Genomic DNA, 13,900 nt, shown 5'->3' with positions numbered 1-13,900 from the left:
AGAACTTGAAAATTGGCTAGATGAGTCATTTGGTACAAAATGTTACATTTTTAAACACATTTTTCTAAAAATTTGCTATCTCTAGGTCATCTCTGCATGATTTTGAAACGCTATGTGTGTATTTTAATTTAAAGAAATTAACAAACATTTGTAAAAAATGGAGAGAAGACCCAGAGACGATAAAAAATGAAATTTTCCCCCAAAAAATCCAATGTGTAAATGTGGTGCTTCATTGTCGCTTTAAAAACCTTAAAGTGTGTGTAGCGGTGATAGCTCAGTAGTGTTACTCGTCCAGTGCAATGAAAAAGAAATATTTTTGGTTCGATCCTCGCATGGAGCTTTAATATTTTTTTTAGTACAAACAATCAATTCTTTTGTCAGTTTAATTTTATGTACTGAGTTATTTACAAATAGATAAATTTGATTTTCAAGTGGGAGACTGCTCCCATCGCAACGTCACGGACCACCTTCGGTAATCACCAACTTCATATCTTGGCAAAAACTGTGCGAAGTGCACGTCGGGACATTGGTTTTTGGACAAGAAGGTCCTTTAAGGGTCTTGACATGACACCAAGACATTTGTCAATTCAACTGTTTTGGAAAAGATGGCATATTTTATATACTAGTACCAATCAGGAAAATGATCAACTCACAAATAAGAATAATAAGTGGTGCGTTAGCAATTTTGTCTAATGTATATATATATATATATATATATATATATATATATATATATATATATATATATATATATATATATATATATATATATATATATATATATATATACAGTATAATGATTGTGCCACTTGTGTTAAATTTAACATCATTCTAGAGATGGATCTGAAAACTGATTTTATCATGTTTTTCTATCGGGGAATAGTATAAAGTTAAAGTACATCAATGTGATAAATTTCGACAAGTAAATCTTGTTAACTGTAATTTCCATTTGTGATTGATTTTATTGCAGATATTTGATTTTCTTCACTTGTGTGTTTCCATACTGGGCAACAAACAGATTGTCATTTGTATCTGTACACAGTCCAAAGGGACTTCTCAGTTCACAGTCTATGTAACGGAGGAACTGTCCATCCTGGTCTATGATGTGGACACAGTCATTATTATAATCAGCTGTAAGGATGTGACTCTGACTGTCTGTGGTGATTCCCCGTGGACTGAGTAGTCCGTTCTTTGGAGCAGGAGTATGTCCAGTGTACCTGAATCTCAGTTTCCCGGCCTGATTGACCACCACTACTGCTTTAGCTCCATTGTCAGACACACAGATATCAAGGCTCTTGTTCTCTGTTATATATCTGTGATAAGGATCGGGTGAATAGAGAGATTCACCTTTATCATCAAACTGAATATTTTCTTTCTTTATGATGCCATGGTATCGGACAACTTTTGTTTGTTTTGTTGCATTACTTATTAGGATAACCAAAAGATCATCACAAGAGGTACTACAGACACCTTTAGGTCTCCAGTTCAGTAGTCTGAACACCTCTTCTATCTTCTCATTCTTTACAATGTTCACAGTTCAATCATCGCTATTAGTATAAACTATATCTCCACTTTTTGTCACTGCTATGTCGTCTGGTCCCCCATGACTTGGCTTTGATTGACTTGAGAAGTGATCCCTGATTGATGCTGTAGAGTTTTATGGTGCTGTCAGATCCACTTGTCCAGATTTGTTCATCACTAACACAGGCCACATTGTAGAGCCCACTAAATTTAAATCTATACTCAGTTTTTATGGTTGTGACAGTCTCTGTTTCGCCAAGCAGCTGTTTGACTGGAGGAGAGGATCCAGTTTCTAGTGATTTCTGGGGTGTCTTCATCTTGTAGCCATGTTCATCTGATGTTAAAGAACTTGATGATAAGGCTCCAAACAGTTTACAAAGTTCTCCTCCTTGTATTCCTCCTGGTGTGAAGCTGGGTAAAGATAGTGTAATTTTATGTGGCAGCTTTCTTTATTCTTCTATGTCAGATTTAACACTATAGACTTTGGAAATGTCCTTAGAGGATATTGCATCCTCAAGTGAATCATTTTTATTCTTCATGTCAGAAATGCTAATGTTTATTTCATCCAGATGTTTCTGTAGAGTTTGTAGCTGTGTTTTTTTTTTATCTCGTGTACTTAAGCTTTAAGTTTCTTGACAAGTTTATCAATTTCTCTGTGCCAATCCTCTCCATGTTTTGTTATGCCTGTTGAGAGATCTCCATATTCCTTTTCTAACTGACTCATTCTGTTTTGTACATCAGAGGCAATGTCCTGGTAGGTTGGATAAATTACTTCCTTTAATTCAGTTTGTTTTTGGATGATGGTGTCCCTTTTTTCAACCAGAATTTGCAGTATTTCTGATAATTTGTGACCTAGATGTTGAACAGAAGCAAGACATTTAGTGCAGACAGGAATGTCACATTGATTACAATGCATTTTACATCGTTCTTTGTCATGAGTTACACATCCAGGGTAGAGTGGCGTAGATTTTCTTTCCTTGAAATCAACAATTTTATGAGGTTTTGAGAGATCACCAGAAATGTGTTCTCCCACACAGGCCTTACACAGGTTAACAAGACATGTATCACAGTGCATCAGTACCACAGCAGATGTCACATTGCATCACGTCCTGGGCACTGATTGTTGGGTCCATATTTATTACTTAGACACTGAAATTGAATTATATGTGATATGAATGATACAAATAGATAATTTCAAGTATCTTGGAGAATTTTGTTAAAAAATGTAAAATGAATGAGAAAGCATAACTAACTCCCTTCCCCTTACATTGTTATCGCAATGGTTTTGTATCTGTCATATAAGCATTGATTCATTATTTTTTGATGGATGTAGTCTCATAACTGCAACGTTGTGTGCAAACAAATTGAGTTACTTGCTTTAGCGCGTTATAAAAATTTGTTTGCACGTACCGTTGCAATCAATGCTTATATTTACATTTTCAACTCCTTGCTTGTCTGCAAATGTGATTTATATTTCAAAATACCTGGATTATCGTTGGGGTAAGTTACATTTAATGAAAGAGCCATTGCAACAGCTTCTGCTCAATGTGAACGTGAATTTTGATTCTCGCTTATGAGGTTACACTTGCACGGCGTTCAACGTTTGTGACGTCAAAATAAAATGCATACTTCAACATTTTGACCCCCAGTCCGTGTTGAGGTGTTTTGAATGCCGTATCTTTCCACATATTTTACAAGCAAAATAAATGTGGAATGTAAATATATTTTGTAAAGTGATTTCTCATTGTTTGGTCTTAATGTCTGTTTTCTTGTCTCTGTTTAATTGTTTATTGGCAAGAGAGTATATACGAAACTTTTTAAAGTAAAAATGAATATGCCTCATATTTACTCAACTGAAGTACATGTTCACTTGGAAATTTTGAATTTTGCTCCTCTCTCTCTCTCTCTCTCTCTCTCTCTCTCTCTCTCTCTCTCTTTGGGATTGGTATGTGGTGGGGTGGGGTGTAAAATTAAAATTATGTCATCTTAAGCGCAGGTATGAATTGGAATCTCCCATTTGAACATTATGTTTCCTTTGACTGGAGCAGAAGTAATATAATTTTAACCTTAACATAAAATGCTCCTCCAAGCCCATACATTGTTGACATTTGATTGACCTACCAATAACTTATAGATCAATAAAAAATGTGGTCAGATTATGTTATTTGATTCCCCCATTTTGAGATGCGTCCAGGGATATTAGTTCCACTACATATACATTTTTTTTAATTTTTAGTTTCTGTAAGTGTTTATACAGGTCTAGATAAATTCACTTAAGGAAATTAATCATAGGAGATTAATTTGATATATCTTGTTCATTTGAAGATGGATATAAACAAGAATCACAATTCAAAAATATATTACCTGACTTCAGACAGTAATGACGGGTGTCTTATTGAGGTTAAATCTAAATATAAACTATCCCCGTGTACTTTGATAACATTACACCTGTATCCTATACCTGTCAGGTATTTAACTTCCTGGTTGTTGTGCAGTTCAAAGGTTTAAAGATACATTATTTATAGGTCACCTGTCCATAAACATCTGTCATCTAGCATAACTCATAAAGAATTTTTAACATTTTTACCTGCTCCTGTTAAATTGTTGAGCCGATTTCAACCAATTTAAATATATACCATCTTAACTTGGATGAAGGAAGCTAACAATTTTGAATTTCATGGTCCCATTCCCATTGGAATCTACGATGGCCGATAGCGGCCGCCACTTTTGATTCTGAATATTGTCATTTTGTACAGCTTTTTTGACAATTTTCGTTGACAAATTACAACTAAACTGGTAATAGTATATGTCCATATACAGTTTTTACACTGACAATTTACACTGGAGAAAATCATTAAAATTCTTTCTTGTGATATGAAATGAAGATACATAAAACAGGTTACTTGAAGGTGATAAGCTTAAGGTTCTAGCAGAACAGCAAGGTCGGGGTGATTAGAGATTAGTATTGTCTTCTAGATATGCTTTCTCGACAGATTAATTAATTCATAAAATTCCATGTTGGTGTACCTGCTGGTCACATCATAGGTAACCAGGATGAAATTTTCCAGGTCTATCAGAAATTTGATTTTGTTCATAATCGGACGTGTCTTTGATGCATGAATTTTGTTTTTTAAACAATGCGCACAAGGAAATGATAACATAAGTTACATGTACCTATATTTTCATTCCCGTGCTACTTTGAAAAATAATTGGCCGACCAGGTGGAAGTCTTGAGAGGTTGCGTTGGCCTTTAAAAGTGTTTCAAGCATACAGTTATTAATTTTATGTATTTAGAGAGCAAATACAGACTCCCACATTTAAGGCTGTAATTTTATTCTTGCTTAAAAACGGGTATATTTCCGTATCTAAAGTTTTGTTTTTGATGCATGTACATTCCATAATCTTATGATTGGATGCTCACATGTAGAGCTACTAAATCCTGTTTTTCTACCTCTACATAATAGGTAGAATCGAGTTGTCTCATACACTTTGAGGATCGAGATATATCCATTATATTCATGTATATCCATTACAACAAACGTATTACTTTTATTCGCCTTTTTAATTACAATCCCAAGAATATCTTTTTAATGATACAACAAGGTGACAGAATGACGATTTACGTCTAATCTAGGATTAACTGGGTTACGATATCTCAGACTAATTGACGGTGAAAATCATTAAAATGCTCCTTATCTCTTTCAAGCCACTTGTTTTATGTATCTTAATTTCATATCACACGAAAGAATTTTAATGTTTTTCGCTGGTGTAAATTGTCAGTGTAAAAAGTGTACATGTGCATATAGCATTACCAGTTTAGTTGTAATATGTCAACGAAAATTGACAAAAACGCTGTACAAACTGACAATATTCTTAATCAGAAAGTGGCGGCCGCTGTCGGTCATCGTAGGAATCCCCTGCAGTAAAATTCATGTGCTTTGTTCCAGGGTCTTTAAATCCTTCCTTTACTTCTAGAAGCAAACTGCTAAGTGAGATGATGTCTTGAAAAAAAAAATACTATAACACAATAACTCAATGTGTTTGGATTAAGAAGACTTTTGTAAGTTTATAGCTTATTATAAAGTCATAGCAAAGGCAAAAACAATGGTACATAAAAAGCTCAATGGCTAAAGGTCTCAGTGTCAAGATGGTGAAAAGCTCGAATAGTAAATGCATCACATAGGTCTCGGAGCTAAGGTCGTAAAAGCTCTCATAGTTCCTCTAGGAGCTAAGATTTTAAAAGCTATTGATACTCAGTGCGCACATCATTTGTACGATAAGCTTCATCATAGGGATCACGTATTTGGTAATAACAATCAGTAAGTTACGGTGTCACTTCATTAATGTTGATATAGTCCGCCCCTCACTGAAGCTCTGTCTCTCATCTCCTTATAGGATACGGCAATATCCTCTGTTTACATTAACATTGTGTATCTTGCACATTCTTCAATTAATTATATGGTTGTAACTTTGCACAAAGTCTGATTGGAAGTGTCAATGTTGGAGAACAACACATCGTAAAAACTAATTGTCTGTCAAATGAATACGCTCTCTTATTGTATCCAATCTCCCAGAGTTTGTAAACAAGTTCACAATTAAGATGTCCGTCGCTTTACACACTGATAGTATCAATTATAATTCATAACATAATATTTAAACATAAATGCACTGTACAAATTAATATATCAATTAAAATTATAATTTATACGCTCATTGTGTTAGAATTGTGTTAGAATAGTTTTTTCTGCTATCGATACCCAGAAAGCAAACCACATGGTAATAAATGATGAACACACAGTCCTCCATCAAAATTGTAAAATTTATGCCCTCTATTGCTAAGAGTTTGGGTTTCATAAATGGGCCATATTGGTTTTATTTTGAAAATATATTACACTTTGATAATCTTTTACTCATGATCGTCTAGCAAGCAGACAGTTTGTTCTTTAAAAACAATTTGAAATTCTTTCTCCCTGGGTCGAAGAACCAAGGTGGGAATGAGTTGTATCTTGAAAATTAACTATACATTAATTAGTACACAATCAGGTACCTTCACTTGTGAAAATATTGTAGATTCCTTATTTTATGCGGGGACTTAATTTCATTGAATAGCTCTTAGACGTCAAATCGCAAAAATTGTTCGCGAGCGGAATGCTCATCAAATTTTTTCCATGAATTTTAGCACAAAATAAAGGCGAGTAGTTTTATTCTGCAAGTGCGTGGTGCTCCTCGCGAAATTACGCGATAATTAATTTCTCACGTATATGTATTTGTAGGAATTTACAGTAGGTCTGCTTAAGGCTGTCATTAGTGCGAAAAATGTTCTGTATGTGACCAAAACTCTGCCATTTTTTCATATATTTCTTTAAAGGTGACCAGCTGCCGCCATGTAGGCTCTTCTTCCAAGACAGATCGTTGGTATTCTCATTAAGAGCAGCCCTTGACAGAAGAAGTGCTAACACGGGAACCCTGTTTAGGGTACAGATGTCAAGAAAGATGGATTTCATGTTGATGTAGAATATTCTTATTTTAGCCTTATCTGAGGTTGCTGTAGACTTCTATGATCTTAGCATTACAAAAGCCTACATGTTTTTGCTTACGTTAACTTAAATATTTTCATCAGTTTACCTGACTGGTGTTTTGTTACTACTAAGATAAGAAAATTGTGTCATCTTCTCTGTCAAATGTTACCTTTCCTCCTTTCTTGGTCATAACTCTTATTAACTTTATATATTTAGGCTCTTTTCCCGTCTCAGATGTCTTATCTTGTCTCTCATGTCTGTTAGAGTGTGAAATAGAAGTGAAAGGTTTTCTGCAAAGTCGTATATAATCTACTAGTAACGGAAGGGGACTGAATTACTCTTGCACTTTTGTAAAATACCCAGTCGGCAACGGAATAATGTTGGTAAAAGGGGACAACCTATTCAAGTTCTTTTTATAAATTATTTGTACTTTTGACTTCGAACAATGTCTTTATCATGAATTTGATGTAAACTGGGATTTCATAATGTCTCAGTAGTTTTCCTAAAACAATGTCTTTTGATGAAATCAACTAGATTTCATCTTGGTACTGAATAATCTAATTTTGGCTTTCTCTGACGTTCTTGTAGACTTCAAAACTGATCTTAGCATTGAAAAAGTTTGCATTCCTTTGCTTTAGATTAAATGTTTACGTCAGTACCCTGTTTGGTATATGATACTACCAATTTAAGAAAATTGATTGACCTCTTCTATATCATCTTCTTCGAATGTTACAATTCTTTCAGTTTTGGTCAGTTCTTTCATTTTTCTTGGTGTAGATCTTGAGCTTCTTTTTTCATGTTCCATATGTTGTATCATGTGGTCTCCAATGCCTGTTAGAGTATGAGATAAAAGGGAAAAATTCTTCTGCAAAGTAAAGGTCGTAAATTCTCTAGCCGTAAGGAAATGGATTCCTCTTTAACTTTTGTGAAGGGCTCTTGGTACCCAGCCGACAACTTTCAAGACTAGTGTTGGTAATTAGGGGGGCTACATTGTTTTGATCCAGTTTTTAAATAAATGATTAAATAATTAAATAATTCTATCAGTCAAAGTTAAATTATGAATTATTTGCACTTTTGACTTCGTACAGTGTTTTATCATGTTGTAGGTCTTAACAAGGATTCCATAATGTCAAAGTAGTTCACCTAAAACTCTCTGTTTTGATGATATAAACGCTTTTTTCAAAATCGATGAACTTCATGTAAAGTGATTTTTGTCATTCTACATTCTGCATATTGCTCTATGTCTATGATAATGTATGCTGCAGCTTTTTGGACTGTGCCAATTCTCAACAACCTAAATCTGGTTCTTTTGTCTCTTAATACTTTGGGTAATGCTTCTTTCAATCTATTCCAAATAACACAGTTCTTTCTTGGTACAAAAAGCAACACGAGGCTTCTCTCCTTTTTGCAGAAATTATGCTCTTCCTTTCTTTGGTTTGCATGTATTCAGTTATACAATCAGTCCCTTCTTCTGCTGATTGGAAAGTCTTTCTGCTTTTAATGGTTTGTTTAAATAGGTCTGAACACATATTTGAAGTTAATATTTTCTCAAATTTTCTGTATAACGAATAGCATGACTTTTATGTTGCTATAGCATTTCAGCGGAAATATATTAAAAACGTGTACAGAAACTTCGTTTATCGGGAAATTATTGACACTACGAATTTCTGGACGCTTTTGATTGACACATTCTTGCATTTTCACAAAGTAAACTTTATCCTTAATACTTAAGAAAAGTCGAATTTTTATTGCGAATTAATTAAATAAAATTAAACTATAATCCAGAAAATTCAAAGTAGAAATGTGAGGAAGCAAAACTAACTCACCAGTATTGTCATTCCGTGCTCAGTGGTGTGTGCCAAGTTTAACAAATTGAACACACCCGGTGAAACGTAAAAATTAACAATAACAGTGCTCGTGTCCTATTTACAAAAACAGATGTTTGAAGTAATGTAAAGAAGAATGTCGTTATCATTGAATTCTAAGAATATTCATGTAAGTTCAATTTATTGAACTGGTTTTATTTTTTGGATAAGCAATGGAAATTAAAATATAAATAATGCAGCCATGTCCAGGCCTCTTAAGGAGGGATTCTTGTCTGGTTTCTGACTAGATGAAATATTCAAAGTATATTTGCTTATATGTTTTATATATTTAGATGTAATGGATTTGAAAGATCATATTTTTCTTTCCTCATCACAATTGTACAACTTTAAATAGAAGTGGTAAACTGAGTTTGAAATCTAGCAGGGACTATATTTTTGGTGGAATGGAGGCGTATGAAAATATCTTCTTTTCTGCATCTCAAAAAAAATTATAGAACAATGAATTTAGTTATAATTTTTACACAATCAAAGACTTGGAGAAAATGTTTAAATATAAGTTGAATTAATAATAAGGGACTAAAGTTTTAAAATATGTCAAATAAATATAACTTTCCAAACAAACTACAATTATGTTAGCTTTTAAAAGCTTCCAATCTAAGTTCAGATTTGAGCCAAAAATCCGTAAAAAGTGTTTTTTCTTTCTTAGTAAACGGTCAAAACATTTTGTTTTAATATCATTTTGTATCTTTATGTGACAACTTTACCATATGTGAAAATAAGAAAAATTTAAATATAGGAAGCATATGAAAATAACTAAAATATCTTAAAATTTTAAGAAAAATAGAGAAAATTCGGATTAGCCAATATCCATTTTAGTTAAATTATTTATGTCAATTCGGTAATATCATCTTAAAGACCCTATATGGTAATATCTCTTTATGCAAAAAGAAAAACATTTAATTTATTTAAATAGAAGTAGGCATCGCATGATTGGCAACAGTAATTTTTTATTCTTAATGTCCAGAGAAAAGGTACTGACCTTGACCTGACCTTGCCTCTAATATAAAACGGTCAAATTTAATCTGATACCATCACTTAGTGATATTGACTTCTTGATTCTGTGAAAATTTCAATGGTTTTTAAATATAAGAAATAAGTGTTCTTATGAGAAGAATCCCTCCTTAATTAAGCAGTCTAAACATACATTTCTCCTTTTCTTATCGTATAGTCCTCAATTCCTCAGAACTTTAGTATTTCGTTAATTACTGCTGTTCATATTAAAAAGAATTAACACTAATAGCTGTTGTCACTTCCTTCTTGCTTCATCCAGCTATTTCTGCATTCAGGTCTTTCCCAAGATAAATCCATTGGTCTTCTAAAGTTTGGCCTATTAAGTACGTCATTAATGTATTTATTGCATCTATTTAGTTGTTAGTCTATAGATATAGCTTTACAAACATTTTTTGACCGGGTAGGCTACACCAGATCGTCTCTTTTTCAGGTGTTACATGTATTTTGCTTTTGTATCACAATATTATGTTTTTTGTGATGTTACATATATGTGATGTTAGATAACTTCAAATCACCTCTATGGGCTGCCAACTCAGCTTTCTAGGGAAGCCCATTAAATTCTCTTGTTCTTGCTTTCAGTTATGATCGACTTCTTTGTCTAGTTCCTGATATTAAGTTTGGAGCTTACGTTTCTACAATCTTGTTTTGCACCTCTCTTAGCTTCCTGCAAATTGTTTTAGTAACATCAAATGTTTCGTTCAATTTAATCTTTTTTGGTTGGTATTTCAAATACCTTTTGGAATAATGTCTTTGCCTGCATCCCATTCATTTATATAGGTCCTCTGTGGTATCTAGACTTTGAGTTTGATATCATTGTAGGGTTGGAAATTTTTCTTCGATTCGTGTCTTTCTTTTTTCAACATTTTACTTTAACATAATGGAGGTCGGAGCTTTTCATTTCTGACTTATCAAGACAAAATCAACTTGTTTTTCATAAATTCATCTTTCCGACTCTCATGGAATTCATATGAGGGAATATGGAGAATCCCATAACAATTGCATTCATTTCACAAAATTCAGCAAGAGGTACTTTTGCATTCACAACTCCAGATCTAGATGCATTATACATGTACATCATGCCTTCCCATTGCCTTTCTAGGTTTTAACTTTCTTGACATTCTTTGTATTCATGTCACACTAAAATGTGCCATTTTGAAATTTCTCCCGCCATCTTAGTTCACGCTGCTCATGACTGATTTACAATATAGATACAATATATGTGTATTGCGGAATTGAATCGCGTTATGAACCGTTATTCAGCTTTTGTTTTACAATGTGAGTTTAAGATGTCTTTAACAAAGCTTAATCATAACCAAAATATACCAAAATATATCACAAAACGGTCAAAGTATGATAAATATTACAATAAATCAATCGTTTGCAGATATTTGATTTTCTTCACTTTATTGTTTTGCCATTCAGGAACAAACAGATTGTCATTTGTATCTGTACATAGTCCCCAGGGATAAATAAGCCCATAGTCTATGTAACGGAGGAACTGCCCATCCTGGTCTATGATGTGGATACAGTGATTATTATAATCTGCTGTAAGGATGTGACTCTGACTGTCTGTTGTGATTCCTTGTGGACTGAATGGTTCGTTCTCTGGAGCAGGAGTTTGTCCATTGTACCTAAATCTCAGTTTTCCTCCTCGATTAAACACCACTTCTGCTTTAGCTTCACTGTCAGAAATACAGATATCCAGGTTCCTGTTCTCTGTTATGTATTTTTCTTCAGAATCAGAATAGAGAGGTTTACCTTTATTAGAAAACTGAATGGTTTCTTTCTTTATGGCGCCATGGTATCGGACAACTTTTGCTTGTTTTGTATAATCACTAATAAGAATAACCAAAAGATCACCAGAGGAGGTACTACAGACACCTTAAGGTCCCCAGCTCTGATCACCTCTATCTTCTCATTGTTCACAATGTTCACAGTTCTATCACTGTAATCAGTATAAACTAGATCTCCACTTTTTGTCACTGCTATGTCGTCTGGTATCTTCATTGACTTGGTTCTTGGTGACTTGAGAAGTGATTCCGTTATTTCCCGATCATGTCAAGGAGCACATGGCGGGTGTGACCGGTTGGCAAGGGATGCTCACTCCTCCATGGCACCTTATCCCACCTCTGATGTTTTACAGGTCCGTGTTTGCTTTCCTCCAAAATTTGTATTGTTTAATGGACTTTTGAGCTTGAATACTGTTCGTTATCTCCATACATATCATAATGTGAATATTTGATATTGTTCTCTCGAAGTCTTTCTGTGTACAGGTTGCTGTAAATCTAAATCTAAATGGACGTGTATCATATACTGGTAATGAACTGGTTGATTTAATTCTTTCCAGCTGTCCATTTTTCAGACCATTCTAGTACTGGGGTGTGAGAAGTTGACCGACCTCAGAGGCAAAATCACCTGTGTTAATGATTTAGCTCTGGTTGAACACTATGCTAAGCTTTTTGGTTAAACAGATTAATGCCTTCATGAACTGCTTTTCCAGCTGTGTTCAGTTCGGGCTATTCATCGTCTGTTAATTTTTGATTTATTTTATATTACATATATATTTATAACCGCTGTTTCGAATTGAACAATTAAAACCATCTTTAGTAAAAAAAAAATAAATTAAATAAAGTATTAAGAAAACTATAAGCTTGCATTCAACAACCTTTAAAGAAGCATTTTAAGGAAATTTTGAAAATCCATTGTAAAATATCTACATGTAGCATAAAATCTCAAAAAACAAATACAATTGATCATTGAATATTTAAATATTTTTCAATTACAAGCAATCTGGTGCTTGCATTCTCCAATTACTTGTAGGCAGAAGGAAGGCAGGCAGGAGGTGTTCTGAAAAAAATACTTTCCAACTTCGGAGGCTATGTTCACCCATTGTGCATTGCGAATTACCACATACAAGTTCGGTTAAAAGTTAGGAGAAATATAGAAATTCGCTATCCTAAAGAAAATAGAGTCTACTTAGACCTTAATATGGCTGAAATACTCTAGACATAATTTTCCTGTTGGGATTCATTCATCCTTTTTACACGGACACAAAGTTGTCGTTGATTTTTGTCACATCATACTTAAAGTGTATACAGTGAAGCCTCATTTATCCGGACGCTTTGGTTCCAAGTGAATTCGTCCGGATATGTGAAGCGTCCGGATAACTGAATTGCATTGATTTTTGTTATATGGCCTTTCATACCATTTTCAGTAGTAAAGAATGTTGCTTTATATCAATATGTTTTATTGTTTAAATACCTTAATATAAGTTAGTACTACTCAATACTTGTTAAACATATCTAAAAAAAAGTATATGTGTCATTGGAAAAAACGTGTTTATATGGTCACATTAATAATTTCTATGACCCAGTGTCTAATGAATCAACTTCTCCTATTAGCCATGTCGGTACTGTCAGTATAGAGTCTTATTATGAACGCCCGTCAATGCTAAATGTGACATAATCTGCACATGTATACGAACGCTAATCGTAATCATGCAAAGCGAGATCGTATTAACGATTGTGTAGTTTTGAAAGTGATTTTATAAATGTCATCAAATCATAAATGCGTTTTGTGCACAAAATACTGTGCATAAAAAACTCCGATGTCATGTCTATAAATACATAATGTAACCATGTTATGACTGTATTCTAACAGTAAAAGAAATATATTTGCCGACTGCGAAAAAATCATCCTAGACTTAGAATTATTTCCATTAATTAATACGTATCAAAACCATGTTAGAGAAGCGAGAGACTCGTGCGTACCTATCGACCTACAATTACCCTTGCCGCAAGCCATTGATAACAGGACGCATGTGATCATCTTTTGAAACAAACAGCCAGACCAGTGTTTTTACAACAATTAACACCCAGATTAAGAAATTTGAGCAGACTTGACAGACCAGTTAAAAAAATATCGTCCGGATAAATGAAGCAAAGTATAATGTTAAAAGTCATT

The 13,900-nt window shown here is 33.8% G+C and overlaps 1 protein-coding gene and 1 pseudogene across 1 annotated transcript; both read right to left on the bottom strand.

Moving 5' to 3' along the window:
* Window positions 1–955: 955 nt before the first annotated feature.
* Window positions 956–1,838, bottom strand: LOC133178127 (tripartite motif-containing protein 3-like; annotated as a pseudogene).
* Window positions 1,839–11,297: 9,459 nt separating this feature from the next.
* LOC133178126 (tripartite motif-containing protein 2-like) lies at window positions 11,298–11,944 on the bottom strand. Its single transcript, XM_061312883.1, has 2 exons — window positions 11,817–11,944; window positions 11,298–11,772 (listed from the first exon to the last, which is right to left on the bottom strand). The coding sequence occupies exons 1-2, from the start codon at window positions 11,942–11,944 to the stop codon at window positions 11,298–11,300; spliced, it is 603 nt and encodes a 200-aa protein (XP_061168867.1).
* Between the last annotated feature and the right edge of the window lie 1,956 nt (window positions 11,945–13,900).

The sequence above is a fragment of the Saccostrea echinata genome, unplaced genomic scaffold, assembly GCF_033153115.1.
Source record: "Saccostrea echinata isolate AGI-Se365-2 ecotype Australia unplaced genomic scaffold, CSIRO_AGI_Sech_v1 ptg000002l, whole genome shotgun sequence".
Classification (NCBI taxonomy): Eukaryota; Metazoa; Mollusca; class Bivalvia; order Ostreida; family Ostreidae; genus Saccostrea; species Saccostrea echinata.
This window is presented reverse-complemented; position numbering and strand designations above follow the sequence as displayed.

Bases quoted from the DNA above. Each gene is read 5' to 3' on its own strand.
- LOC133178126 (XM_061312883.1), bottom strand. From the start codon at position 11,944: ATGAAGATACCAGACGACATAGCAGTGACAAAAAGTGGAGATCTAGTT. The intron at 11,773-11,816 runs GTCTGTAGTACC...TATTCTTATTAG, and splicing joins AGAGCTGGGGACCTTAAGGT to TGATTATACAAAACAAGCAA.